General features: G+C 40.2%; 1 protein-coding gene across 1 annotated transcript in view; it reads left to right on the top strand.

Annotated features, from left to right (window-relative positions):
• Positions 1–14174, top strand: part of PPP1R21 (protein phosphatase 1 regulatory subunit 21) — a 65754-nt gene extending 51580 nt beyond the window's left edge. Inside the window, exons 18-22 of the mRNA XM_047744473.1 lie at positions 4610–4642; positions 5838–5954; positions 8319–8417; positions 9464–9592; positions 11887–14174. Coding sequence (XP_047600429.1) covers positions 4610–4642; positions 5838–5954; positions 8319–8417; positions 9464–9592; positions 11887–11916 — 408 coding nt within the window. The 3' untranslated portion in view covers positions 11917–14174. The remainder of the gene's footprint in view (positions 1–4609; positions 4643–5837; positions 5955–8318; positions 8418–9463; positions 9593–11886) is intronic.
• Positions 14175–14930: the final 756 nt, after the last annotated feature.

The raw sequence follows: 14930 nt of genomic DNA, 5'->3' as shown, positions 1-14930 counted from the left end.
GGTCAAGTTATGGTCCTTTTCAGATTTACCTTGCATCCTATTCAGGGCACTCCTGATAATGAAACATACAAACCAGCTTTTATTTCAAGATGTATATAGACCCTATTGCATCTTAATAGTGTCAGAAACTCAGTTTATTAATAATTTTCCTGGATGTGGTACTAGTATTATGATTATTTAGGAGAATATCCTAATTTTGGGAGATAAATGCCAAAGTACTTAGGTCAGGTATCCTAATACATGCAATTTACTTTCCAACTATTCAGGGAAAAAATATAGATATAGATATAGATATAGATAGATAAACCAAATATAGCAAAATGTTAGTTATTAAGTATTGGTGGTAGATATATAGATGTTTCTTAAACTTTTTCCTCAACTTTCTGTATATTTGAAACTTTTCTTAATAAAATATGGGGGGGAAATTAAAATTTTTAGAAAAGCAAAAATACATAAACCAAACTTCTCTGGGTTTTGAGTGGTGTAGACACTATGCTCACAGGATGATCCTATGGTGACCCCCTGATCCCAGGTCTCAGTCCCAGACACAGGTCCTGCACGTTGCCTCTGGCAAGGGCAAACAGACTATCTAGAGGCACATTCAACACACAGCAGGATGTTGACATCTCTTCAGGTACCATTTGGGAAAGTGCAACCCCACCACCACTCATCTTTGGATTTCCCTTCAGAGACTGTCTCATTGATCAGGTCAGACTTTTTTCCCTTTGGTTGGATTTCTTCTTTCTACCCCCTCTCTTTCTGCTTCCTTGCATTGGTTCCTTCCCTCAGCTTTCACTTGCACTAGCAGTAGAGTTGCTGGTGGCCAGGAGTAAGTAACTGTTGGACCCGACTAGACCTGGAAGAGTGCTCATACAACAGTGATGACTGTAGTGATTGTTGGCCAGCCATGGTGCTGTGGACTTTGAGTACATTAACTTAGGCAGTCCTCACACAGATCCTGTAAGATTATAGGTACTATCATATCTCTATTTTGTAGATGAGACTGGGGGACAGAGGTGAAATAACTCACCTGAAGTCACACACCTGGTAAGTAATGGAACTAGGATGGAATCCAAGGTATCTGGGGCCATATCAGCCCCCCCTCCCCCACAGCCATGGCCTTGTGTTCCTGTTGTTTCAGAAAACATATCAGCTGACATAAACTCATTTATTTACTGGTTGCCTTTCTTGAAGTGCTGGGAGTTGGCAACATTGTGTGTTTGAGTCATTAATGTCATTTGCTCAAAGTTGAGGACTGTATTTATTTGAACATCTTCAATGGCAAGCATGGTTCTTAGGTATGTAAGTGAGAAGGATTTCCAAAGACATGGGGAACCTATAGTGTGGAGCAGTATTGGGCCGTGAGTGATGATGACGTTATTTGTGTTTGATGAGTTTGGAAGCCACTGTTACCTTAACTAGTCTGTTCAGTTAGCATGTGTGTACATGGCCTTGATTTTTCTTCTGTTTGCATCTCTTAAGGGTCTTTTTCCTCCCACCCACCTCATAAGGTGCTATCAGAGTAATTTTCCTGGAGTATATTACTGATTATGTACTCTCTTGTTTCTAGACTTCTGGTAGCTCCCTGTTATCTATAGAATATAATCCACTCATTTGTTTGGCATTTGAGGTCTGTGGATACCTTTTCCAGACTACCTTTCTTTCCCTGTCTTCCACATTTTCTTGTAAAAAGCCAAACTGAGCTCTTCACTGATAACATTCTTTGCATTTTTGCTTCCCTGTCTTTGTTCAAGGTGTTTCTTTTGGTATCTGTTCATCCAAAACCCCTATCACCTGTATACTCACATGTTTTTGTCATCCACCTCCTCTTTCCTTCTCCTTGATTTTCTTGAATTCAGAATTCTACCCATGATTTCCAGTACAGTTGAGGTGCCATAGTTTCCATGAACCCCAGTTTTGGGTATTGTCTATGATGGTCAGGATTAGAGAACCAAGACACAATGAGCCTCCTTTCCTTTTTCACAGTTGGTCTTTGTTGCTTTCAATCTAAGGGAGCACAGGCATGGGTAGACATCTGTGGAGTGCTGTGGATTCACAGAGGAGGCTGCTGGAGGGCTTGGGGGAGAGGGGGAGGCACAGAAGAGGTAACATGAATGGGTTTCAAAAGTCAATAGGAGTTTAAGGCAAGAGAAGAGTATTTCAGGCCAGGAGACAGGTATCACAACATAACCCTCCTTCTGTCCTGTATGAGGCAGATTCCTGTCAAAAACAGCCTGAGACCACTGAGATGAAAAAGTGATGGTGTTTTCTGCCTTCTTGATATTGCTCCTTTTCAACCTTTTTTTCTTTCTTTTTTAATTTTTATTTTATGCCCTTGTTTTCACCTGCCCCTAGTGAACTTCACTGAATGAAGTATGTAGCTCTGTGTGTCCCTCCTTTCTCTCATCTTCCTTTCAGGTGTCAGGAACAAGTCCGTGCCCATTTTAAAATTAACTGACTAAAGAAGCTCATCTTACAGGCCCCCAGAAGATTAGTTTGGTTCCAGCATCTTGGGACAGAAAAGTTATATCAGATAGATACATTATTTCTAACCCTATGGCACTGCAATGGTTGAATGCATAGTATTTGTCATTAAAATATCTAATGGTATAATTTGAGCTTTCAGCCACCTGCCAGTTTATCATGATAAAATATGGCAGTAATCTCAAGAAAGGAAAAGCACAGAATAATACAAATTTCTGGTTCTTGCTGGAATTAAAAAGTATTAGTAGAATTTGAAATATATGTTTTTTTTTTTAAAGACTTTATTTATTTATTTGACAGAGAGAAATCACAAGTAGGCAGAGAGGCAGGCAGAGAGAGGAGGAAGCAGGCTTCCTGCTGAGCAGAGAGCCCGATGCAGGGCTCGATCCCAGGACCCTGAGATCATGACCTGAGCCGAAGGCAGAGGCTTTAACCCACTGAGCCACCCAGGCGCCCTTGAAATATATGTATTTCATATATACATATATTTATATATAAAGAGAGTACATGCACGTAGATAATTAAAAACTACAGAAGGGTAAAAGAAGAGAAAAGTTGACGTGCTGCTGAATACCCAAGCAACTACCGTTAACATTTTTCCTACAAAATTTCCCACATGGTTGATATTTTGGTATATAAAATTTCAAACCTTTTAGGGTAATGTGAATACACAAACATTTATGCTATTATTAGAAATCTATATAAACTTAGTGGTTGATTGCATAGTATTCTACATAAAATATACCTTAGTTTACCTATAAGTGGACATTGTTTATAATTTTTATAGTTTTAAATAGCATCTGCCTGGATGCATAAGGTGCTTTCTGCATCTCAGGTGATGTCTTTGAGATGTATTCTCAGGGTTGGAACTTATTAGGTCATAAGGTACAAATGTTTTAGAGTTTCTTGACCTTTCAATGCCAAATTGTTTTCTAAAAAGGCTGTATTAGTTTACACTCCCATTAACATCATATGAGAAAATGTTGAAATTATGAACATTAAGTTTTCCTTCCATTTATATGATCCCATTCATTGGTGGGTCCATGTGCTGTAACACATTCTCAAAACGTAACCCGGGAGTCAGGGGATAAGGGGAAGGAGGCAGAATATAGATGCACGCTCAGAGTTCCTGTTGCCAAATGTAGTCATATTTGAATATATAAAATTAAATGATTGGCATGTTACCATAAACAGTTTTTAACTAAAAGAGAAAGACTAATTGCTACTTCTGCTTCAGTGAGTAGAAAATTATGGTTCTTTAAAAAAAAATAAGTCTTATAAATGATCCTTTTTACAGCTAGGTGGGCATGACATTCATTAGCGTGTACTCAGTTGATACACAGTTCAGTGTTCAGAGTAATACTCTTGAGGAGATGATTTAGAATCTGTGAAAACTGTTTATCAGGTGTCCTCTATGAATGTATCAGAATCTACTGAAACTGAGTTTCCATGGTTCCTTAAGTTACTGTGCCCAAGCACATGCCTTTCCATTTTGTACAATAACCTGAAATCATTATTCATGACTATCTGTTATTGAAATCTTAATCCATAAAAGCAATCTTTAAAAAACTTGGCAGAACCCTAACATGTCTGAAATTACATTTTCTTTTTCCTTAATTTAAATCTGAAATGAATACTTACTAATGTCAAAACATTACATCAAAAGTCTATTTCTTCTTTCTCCTTTTGAACTTTCAGCAGAGTATTATTTATGTTTTCTGTTTGGAATGTTCAGTTGTTATGGTCACCATAAAACTGTCTTAACCCCTCCTTGGCTACTGCTTTGGAAATAGGCATAGAAATGAGAAGATGAGTCAGAGCTATTCTTCCTCTTTCTCTTCCCAGTCAATTTGTTGGGTTTCAGTGAAAAGGGCTACAGCATTTCAAAAGGAAATAGTGATCATTATCCATTACTGCCTCATGATGGAAATAGGGAACGCAGTTAGCTTCCTGTAGGTACAGCCTCCTGGTAATAGAAGACCATACAGGTCATCTTCTAGGTCTGCACTCCCAGTGCACTTAAAAACAGTGTGAACTGAGAAGAGAAAATATTACAAGTGTTGGAGCTATTGTGTTGGAAGTCAAAACAGTCTGTTCTAAAGCTTTTTTTCCTCTTATGTTCTAGATTGGGATTTTAACCAGGACATCTGACAATGAGGTAATGTGTGCTTGGCGTCACGTTTGTTTGTAAATATTTGGCTGTGTGTTTGTTCACAAAATCCTGCAGAAGTCAGCTTTGTCAAATTGTGTTCTGACAGTTCTAGCAAATGTGGAGTCAGTGTTTTTCTCCTCCATCCACGGGTCCATGTTGCTTTTCTTGCTGGTTCTATTTTAACTGTCACCAACAAATTATAGCCTGTTTTTGTAATTGCCTCGTTGAATGACTTGGCTTGGCAATTTGACAAGGTGTGGTGGGAGCCTGGCCATCAGCTTGGCTGGCATCCTGTGTGAGGCGTCAGGCCTCCCAGTGGGCAGGCTGGGGAGCAGGGCTTTTCAGGGCCTTGACCAATAGTGTACTTGCGAGTTCTTTCCAGCTGTCAAGTGAGTGAATCCAGGTCAGATTTGGCTTTTGAGTTTGGAAATATTGTAGAATTTTATAATATATAATATAATATAAAATTAACTTTATAAATAACCTCTCAAGGAACACTGAAGTTCTTCCACTCTATGTGGCAAACTGATAAATATAGTTCCAATAGGTTGTAAGTTATTTGATTTCCTTATTGCCTTTTAGTTTAGGTAATATTGAACTTCTGTATATATTTTTAAACTAAACTCCATAGTGCACCATTACTAGAGTAATAAACTAGAAGAAACATTGGTCTGGGACAAGGGCTGTCAACTGTTCATTATAGAAATAGTTTAATTGGTTAATGTGTTTAAGAATATTAGAGCTGTCTTAACATAATTTGGGGGAAGAAAAGAATGTTTGGCTTTTAGGGATTCCAGTAAATGCTCCCTTTCCCCTACCTTCTTCCACTGAGAGGAGGACATAGGTGTCAGAAGGATGGAGATTTTGAAAGCCAGCTTTGTGGCTCATCACAGTGGGATGGAGGGACATGGCCACAGAGGTAGTGGGCCTCCTAGTACTTCACTGCTGCTCTGTTCTTTTGAAGCCATAGCCTTGTTCTGATATGAGCAGGATGCTGAATAAAAGAAATTTGGAATATACATTTACCTGGTTTGTCTGAAGTTTCTTTGAGGGGTAGGGAAACTATGACTTCCTATCAGATTTAACATGAAAATGTACAAAATGTTGCCTTTTTTTTTTTTTCCTAGAGTGATGTTCGTCTTTTCTAGAAGTGCTTCATTTCACTGGCATTTACTTATTTAGCTCTGTGTGCTCTGTTTAGGTTCCAGATGTGGAATCTCGTGAAGACTTAATTAAAAATCACTACATGGCCAGGATAGTGGAACTGACTTCTCAACTGCAGCTGGCTGACAGTAAGTCAGTGCACTTTTACGCTGAGGTGAGTGAAGAGTGGATTAGATTTGGTGGCTTTTCCCAATCCTGGCAGGAATTAGGGTACTGCCCAGGTCTCCTGCTGTTCACTGGAAGAGAGATGTCTGTGTCTGTGCATCCATGTGAATTTGGTTGGAATTCATATTGATTGGCCTATATCCAAACAAAAATCTTCATTTCAACCAATACAGGACTGATTTGTCCTTTCCAGGTTACTGAAAGATAATTGAGAGACTTCTAGGTCGCCTTTCCTATGGTCACATCACAGATATTTGGAGCATTATTATTAGTGATTATTTGTTTTAGAGAATTATAGGCAGGTACACATTCACAGGTCAAGGAAAATTCATGCAGAGAAATTAAAAAGCAAAATACGCCTTGTTCTTCTTTTTTAAATACTCTTTAATTTCTAAGTGGTAGAAATGAATTCCTTTGAATGATGAAATAAAAAAAAATGTAACCTTTTAAAACCTTTGTTACATAATCTTTTTTTTTTTTAAGATTTTATTTATTTATTTATTTGACACAGAGAGAGAGATCACAAGGAGACAGAGAGGCAGGCAGAGGGAGAGGGGGAAGCAGGCTCCCTGCTGAGCAGAGAGCCTGATGGGACCTGGACCCTGAGACCACGACCTGAGCTGAAGGCAGAGGCCTAATCCACTGAGCCACCCAGGAGCCCCTAATCTTACTTTTTGTTATATTTTCTTCTTAACCAAATAACTCATTTTCTTAGGAGAATGAGAAAAACACTATGTAAGACACTCAATAAAATTATACACAGTTTGTTAATTACAAAGGAGAAAATGAAGGAGAAAGTACAGAAATCAGAGTATGAGACAAATGGTAAGACAGAATGGCTGTCGCTCAACATGTTAGAATACCCATAAGGTATCTGATTTAAAACTTTAAAAGATCAGTTACAGATGGCAGACGGAGAATTATATTGCCTTAAATTGTTAAAGAAATTGAGAAAGAAAAGGCAGCACCCTTTATTGGGACTGGCTTTGTGATTTTCTCCTGCACTGCAGACACAGAGAGGTTGATAGGAGCCCAGTTGCTTGGAAGTGGAGAGGGGCCTTGCTACATTTTCCCTGAAATAAATGATGTGTCTAGCTCCATGTTGCTCACAAGCCGCCATTACCTACCTGTTTGGTAACAGCTGGTTGGGCTGTAGAGAATGGGCAGTACAGCAAGCTGACTGACCTACAGTGGAGCCGCCATAGTGCTGAGCTCCTGAGCCTGGGAATTGTGTTCTTGTCTGGGTCCCTAACTGCCTTCTCAGTTAGTGTCTCAGACTTGATTGCCACCGCGGTAAAGACCCATATCTTGCAAAACTCTCTCCCTCTTTTTCAGGTGTGGTGCTGAGCACATGGTAGATGTTTGGTTAATAGATGGTGGTTGATTTGACTGGCAGAACTTTCCTGAAATTCTCTTATGAGGAATAAAATGAGTAGTTGGGGAATATCTGAGGCTCTTTTATTTCAAGAGATTTGCTTATCTTGGTAAATGTGCTGCAAGAATTTCTACATTGTCCTAGTTTTTCCTTGTTTATAAACAGGAAGTGGTGACCCCTCTGTGTGACTTTATGGGAATAGTTAGTCTGAGCGTCTGAATGTCCACACAGCATTCAGATGTGTCTCAACAGGTCCTCCTTGTCAGTTGCTATGCATGGCCTTATCAGAAGTTTAGTGAGCCTTTTAATGGCACACTGTCTTTGAACAATAGTGAGAAACAAAATTTTTCTTTTTTCTTCTTGATCAGGTCTGTCTCTGGAGAGCATAGCTTTGGTAGAACCCCAAAGAAAGCAGCTGGGATCTTTGCATTCCTGCCCTCACTTTTTTCTCCCCTAGAGCCTAATCTGTAGCCTGGGGCTGTAAAGCTTTTATTGTTCTGTAACCCTGTCTCTAATGGAGGACTAAAACACAAGAAAAGTGCGTTAGGATTCATCTTGCATGGTCAGATGCCACTGACAACTTTTGAAATAACCATTCTGTTCACATCCAATGTGAGGATAAATGAATCCTGGGTAAATGTATAAAAACTTTTAAGGGGCGCCTGGCTGGCTCAGTCAGTAGAATGTGTGACTCTCGATCTTGGGGTTGTGAGTTCAAGCCCCACGTTGGTTGTAGAGAGTACTTAGTAATTAAATCTTTAAAAAAAAAACCCCAAACTTAAGTTTTTTGTAACCACTGGTCATCAGGCTAGAGCTAGGAGAAACCTTGATAGACTTGAGTTAGTAGACATTTTTCCTTATTAAAGTGGTGAGAGGGGGACCATATCTTATGCGTACTCCAGTGTGTGGTACAGGCCTGAAGTGAATTTGGTTTGGGGAAATGCCCCCTGAGGTAACAGGGTGTTTCTGATTTAACAGTGCCGAGCACTCTCGAAGAGACTGGCCTTGGCTGAAAAGTCTAAAGATGCACTGACAGAAGAGATGAAAGTAGCTGGTCAGAACATCAGCAGACTTCAGGTGGGTTCAGAAGTGTTTCCTACACGGGGTTAATACCGTTTTCACTGGAAGTTCTGGGGCCGCAGAGTCAGCATTTCCTTTCCAAAGTAGTGGTGTTCACCCTCTAGACATACATTTTTCTAACTACTTTATTTCTAACTCATTTTAAAGTAATATCTTACTTATGTCAGGCAAAACGTTGTATATTGCTTATTTCTCCAACTTGATTTTATTTTAAATAGCTTTGTAGTCAGCATTTCCTAAAATGATACTTATGTACCCACCCCTGGCCTCCCTCCCACCCTTAATCCCGGTCATGGCGGGCTGTACTCTTGTTCTGTTCACGTGACTCTGTTCCTTCTCTTTACTATTTCATAAAACGGACCTCAGCTCAAAGCTTGGGCTGTAAAATATTCTTCCTTACTCACTGCTTTGTTTTAAAGCTGTGTTTCCAGAAAGCCTCTATTAAATATAAACATGATGTAGGCGGGGGGGGGGGGGGGACGACCACATTAGCACAGTAACACCTGCTTCCTCCTAGTTTCAGATTAGTTTATCAGATTAGCTAGGGGCACAGGATTAGATTTTAAGGGGCTGGAGAGAGCAGATAGATGGGAAGACAGATGAAGGTGCTTCTCCCAGGGAGGGTTCTGGCCTAAGGGCTGAGGGCCGTGAGCCAGCAGGTACTGGGCTGGTGGGAATGTGCCCCAAGACAGACTTGCCCACCTTACCCAAGGCTCTGGAAAACCTGAAGGGATTTGGAAAGATAATGTAGCCCTCTTGTTTTTTTTGTGACGGTTTTATACCTGATGTAGAAGGACAGTCTTTTTGCACAGAGATTCAGAGCATATTTTGAAGGCTGAAAAGAAGAAAATCTTTCCCCCCATTTGTTTTAATTTTGTGTTCTTATTAGGCCAGTGGCTTGTTCTTCATGTTAATTGATCAGACAGGCCATCTTGATAGGTTGCTTTTCTCAAATTCCTTCTATAAATTAAAAAAGCTTTAGAGTGATGTGACTAGTGGGCTTTTGATTTTTCTTTTTTTCTCTCTGCTCCTTTGCCATTTAGGACGAGCTGACAACTACCAAGAGGAGTTACGAAGATCAGTTAAGTATGATGAGTGACCACCTGTGCAGCATGAATGAGACATTGTCTAAACAGAGAGAAGAGATTGACACACTGAAGATGTCCAGTAAGGTAGGGGAGGAGCGGGGAGGGGGGAGTCTCTCTGCAATATAATATTTAATATGTAATGTATTTAATATAAGGTATTTCATTGCTGTGCATTTCAGGAGCAAAGGTGAAGAGATTCAAAATGTTTTTAAATGGTTTTTCTTCATATCATTTGTCCTCTTATTTAAAAGTGAAATTCAGTTTCTTTGACTGGGTTATAAGTTGAGAGAAGGCCTAATACTATGTCCTTTGATTTTTGGCACCTTGGCATTTCTGCTACTGTTTTATCATTTAGGGCGACTTTTAGGAAGGTTTTGATGGGGATTCTTCTTCTTCTTCTTCTTCTTTTTTTTTTATATAGGAGTCTAAAATGGTGCTGTTGAAGAATCATCTTGTTTAGCAGATTTATTTTCATATATATCCATATAACCTAGGAATGTCTTTTTCTTTTCTAGAAATTTCTTTTGATTTCATTTCCCATAAAGCCACAGCTCATCCAGGCTGGGGTCAGTAGGTAATGGTAGTTACCTGTATGTTGAAGTGTGTATCTGCATAGCCTATGTCTCTTGTTGTAGCGTAGTATATGTGCTCTTTTACCAGGACAGGTGGGCTTCAGGAAGCCAGGGACTAGGTTCCATGCATCATCTCAGATGCTTTGCACATTTTGTAACTCAGACAGTATGTACCAGTGGCAGTGGGGACTTATTGTCTCTAACCTGTGCTCTTTAAACTCTGCTGTTGCCTTTTATTGACCTAGCAGCCACGTATTGAGTTCCTTCTAGGTGCTGGGACTGGGACGGAAATAGAGCTAAATACACTATAGCTTGATTTTAGCATCGGCTAGTGGTGGTGAGGGCAGCATTCTGCTCAGTTGGTGTCTCCTGGAAGATCTGTCTTGCGAGTGCATTGGAATTGCATTGTGTAATACTGTTGTTCCCTATAGTTTCATGACCTTCATTGGCCTTTTGCTACTTTGGAGAGAGCAAGAGAGTGTCTGTGATAACTTTCCTGGGGCATCTTGTGGTGATTGTAGCCAGACAGTGTGGTTTTGATGATGGTTCTCCAGTTATGCTCCAGTTGTGCTTCAGGAAATGAGATTGGAGGTGATGAGTGGGGGAGTCGGTCCTCTTGAATCTTGCCTCCTGCAACTGTTGTGGCCTTTTTCTCGATGTCCCAGCAGGGCGAAAGCTAGTTCACAGGTTATATTCCTCGTCATGGTAGAAAGCACATTATATTAATTTGAGTATTAGGAGAAAGCCTGTTTTAGCATCTAATGTTTGGAAAGAAGGAACAGTGCTTATGGGGAAGCTTTTCAGACCAGAGCTACAGAAGCCGTTTTGTTCTGAATTGAGAAGGTTTTGGTATCCAGTCCAACAAAGTTCATTGTCCCAAAGGCATTTGTATTGCAGCTACTTTAGAAGTTAGGGAATTTTCAAGTCCTCTCAGAACTTTGTAATTGAGTCCTTAAAATATCTGTCATTAATAAAACACAGAGCTCGTTTATTCTGTTAACTTTTTAATGATCATTCCGTGATCGCTGTATTTTGTGCTCTCCCTTGCCCAGTTTGTTAGTAATTTAGATTGTTGGGGACATCATCTTATGGCAGAGTTGACCTGGTCTCCATTGGAGGTCAAGTGCATCTTGGAACCATTCTTTGGCCATCATCTTGTTACTAAAGCTTGTGTTCTGCAAGCATTAAGCACATACATGACAAAAATGTATTTGTACCTAATAGTTAAGTATAGGAGTCGAGTTAACAATGTTTTCTTAAAAAATGAACTTCTCCAGAAAGAAGAGAGTTATTATATAAAGCTGGAAAGTCCAACTCTCAACATGGATGGGGGCCTGGGAATGAGTGAAGACATCTGCCCTTAGCTCATTTTCAGCCAAGGATATGAGCTTCCTTTTTTAGATCACTGCCACCGGGTGTTAGTTGGCACGTACTCAAAATTAGTATCTATTAAGACCTATTTAGAAGGTATTTATTAAGCAGTAAAGAAACCTGTTCAGGCTAAACACTTTTATTCAGGGTCTGAAATCAGTTAACTCCCTGTCTTTGGAACAAAATGAATATTTGAGGTTTGTTTTCTTCCTTTGTTGCCAATCCTCAGCCTCAGGGGGATAGGGTCCATGGAAATAGTGGGGGAGTTGAAAGTAACAGACTGCTTTTTGATTAAAAGTTAGCAATGCAGGGTTATCAGCTGTTCTTCTTAGAAGCTAAAATTTTCCAAAGTGAAGTATGGCCTTCCAGACCATAAACGAGGAGTTATGTTTCTAGACGTCTGTGTTCTTATTGTTGATCTTTTTCTTTGCACAGGGAAATTCTAAAAAGAACAAGAGTCGATAGTTTACACATAGATGGTTGGCGACTTCTTTCCCCAAAGCTGCTACTGTTGCACGGAGCTACAGGACCCAGACCCCTCGTCCAGTGTCCAGTGCGGGCCGCCTTCAGGAAGCTGGGGTGTTTTTGGACCTAGTAAACTAGTCAGTGTTGTAAATGGCCTTGAAACATTTAAAATATATTTGTAACCAGTAAGGCAAATACAGAATGTAATGTTGACAGTAAAATGGAGAACAATACATGTACCATGGATATTGTAGGTTTCCTTATGCTGTTTTTACTGTGCACTTTTTAAAATTAGGTTTTAATTTCAGTATGTAAGAACAACAAATATTTTGTATATTTTCAAACTCAATTATATGGTAATGGATTTGGTATCTATGGAATAGATCTATGTTTCTGGATAAAATGCTTAAATTGTCCAACTGTCATTACTTCTTGCTATAATTGGGAGCAGTCTCTGGATTCTTTTTGAAGACTTATTCAGATTTTCTCTCTCTCTCTCAGAGTGGGTGGGTCTTGCAGACTTAACTTCAGATCTTGTAGTTTATTATCATTGTCTTCAGCTCTTCAGTACCTTCTCTGTGTTGGAATAATAGCTTAAAGAAATTGATGTCAATAAATTTGTACTTCTATCAAACTTCCAGGCTATGAAAATTTGATAAGGGAAACTGAAACCTATTAAGGTATCTTTTATAAAAGTTACAAAATCCCCATGGACTTAGATATAACCTTTCTACTACCCCAGATTGTCACAGTTGTCTGGTCAATCCTTTATTAAGGCTTTGAGATTTGCCTTAACAAGTACCTGCAACCATACTTCAGGCTCCCCTTGGTTTAGTTTGTCGACATTGTATGATTTCAGTGTCAATCTCAGGGGCGTTTCTCCCAGCATTCCCTAAATATATTGCTCCTTTCTTCTCAGCTGCTTATACCAGCCCATTCCACCCCATGTTCAAGTCCCCAGATTTGCTCAGGTGTTCCTAAATCCCTTCTCCCCACCTCTCTACCTGCTGCATCTCCTTTGAACCTCCTCGCTAGCCAGTTGCTGGTTACCCTCCAAAATGCTTTATTCCACTCTGAGAGCTCATCACCAGCTTCCCTCTGTGCTCAGCACAAAGGCCAACTCTTTGGCCTCTGCCCCATGACCTCTGCTGCCTGCTGAGAGAGACCCAGTCCTCATAGTAATGAGTGTTGGGATCCTGCCTTAGGGACTCTGAGTGAATCAACTCAGTCCCATTCTGCTCTGCCTTTCCAGGCTCGGCCCCTTAGCCCTTTCTGTTCTTGTGACCTGCTCATTTCCAGTCCTTTAACAGTTGAACCAGCTGTTTTCACTACAGCTGAGTCTGGGCCCCCAAGCACTATGAGGAAAAGATAAATGACCATCTGATTAGCTCCTTATAAACGTAGGCTTTCCAGCTCCTACCAGGCCTTCAGTGTTCTGTGACAGTCCTTGTGGCATTTCTAGTCTGTTTCTATGCCTCCTTTGGAGGGTTTGAGCCACAGAAGTCCTTCCAGTGACTGCCTTATCCCTCTCCTTGCCACTGCAGCCCACCTCTCAAGACATGTCTCTTCTCTCTAGGCCTTTTAGGGCATGGAAAGTGCAAAGTGAGAGGTGATTCTAGTCTAGAACTGAATTGGGACTTAGAGATAATCGCCTGAAGTCCATGTAGGAGTGAAACAAAAAAGGAAAAAAAGTCTTTAATCATGCACTGCTTCCTGGGGAAGATGGAGTTTTCATAACTTACTGAAATGACACATCCTACTTCTTCCTCATGAGGTACTACTGCCTGCTCATTGTTGAAAATTTGGAAAATGAAGAAAAGTATCAAGAGCGTACATTTCAGTAGAGATTCAGCTGTTAACATTTTTGTTTATCCCTGCTTTTTTCATGCATGTGTACAGATGCATATTTTTAATCAAAACTGGGATTATATGAAATTCCAAGTGAAGGAAAAAATGTTCTTTAATAGAAAGGGGATAGTGGTTGGTTAGCCGGCTGCACAACTCAAGGGGGCACTGTTCACCTAAGCAGCCCTAGCTAGGATAAGACCCTTCAGGCACAGCTTGGGAAACTGATGCACAGCATGTGCTTGTCCTTTCACTTTAAACACCATCCCTCATTATGTTGTATCATTGTAAGCAATACTGTTCACCTTTCAGGCTGATAAAACTGGATTCTCCAGTGCTTTTGGTAAGAAACTAAGTCTACCATAAGTTAAACTAACAGATACTTGTAATAACATGACCACTTTCCAAATTCATTATCTGTTAAAACAAAACAAAACAAAAACAGCATTAAACCTGGAAGTTGCTTCCAGCTTTTTTTTTTTTTTTAAGATTTTATTTATTTATTTGACAGAGAGAGATCACAAGTAGATGGAGAGGCAGGCAGAGAGAGAGAGAGAGAGGGAAGCAGGATCTCCGCTGAGCAGAGAACCTGCTGCGGGACTCGATCCCAGGACCCTGAGATCATGACCCGAGCCAAAGGCAGCGGCCCAACCCACTGAGCCACCCAGGCGCCCCACTTCCAGCTTTTATAAGCCTTCAAACTCCTCCGTAATTTTAACATATGAAGAGAGCAACTTAGTTGGTGATGGCTAAGAAACCATCTGGCAGAGCCACCCTGACGAGAAGGTGTCTGTTCTGTGCTCAGCTAAGGGCCATGTCCTCAAACACCATGGTGATAAATGGAAAGCTTGTCAGTAGATGGTTGCCTGTGCCTTAAATTTTTAAGCAGTTTAGTAATTAGCTCCAAATTAGGAAATTAACTGGCAATGAAAGCATTAGAGCAGGAAAACCCATTATAGCTCTCCCAGATCTTTGAAAGAAAAGGCTATTGAGCTTCAGAATAACTGTTTTCCTAAGGAGAGGATTAGAAGAATTGACTCCTGGTGGAAACAGGCTGGGGCTGTTGTCTTGTTTGTGGGCACAGGGGTCTCAAAGGCACCTCCCCAACTTTGAACCTTGGTTTTACCAGAAGCTTTTTTTTTTTTTTTTTTAAAGATTTTATTTATCTA

The sequence above is a fragment of the Lutra lutra genome, chromosome 9 (genome assembly GCF_902655055.1).
Source record: "Lutra lutra chromosome 9, mLutLut1.2, whole genome shotgun sequence".
NCBI lineage: Eukaryota > Metazoa > Chordata > Mammalia > Carnivora > Mustelidae > Lutra > Lutra lutra.
Note: the sequence above shows the minus strand (reverse complement) of the source record. Positions and strands in the feature narration are given on the sequence as shown.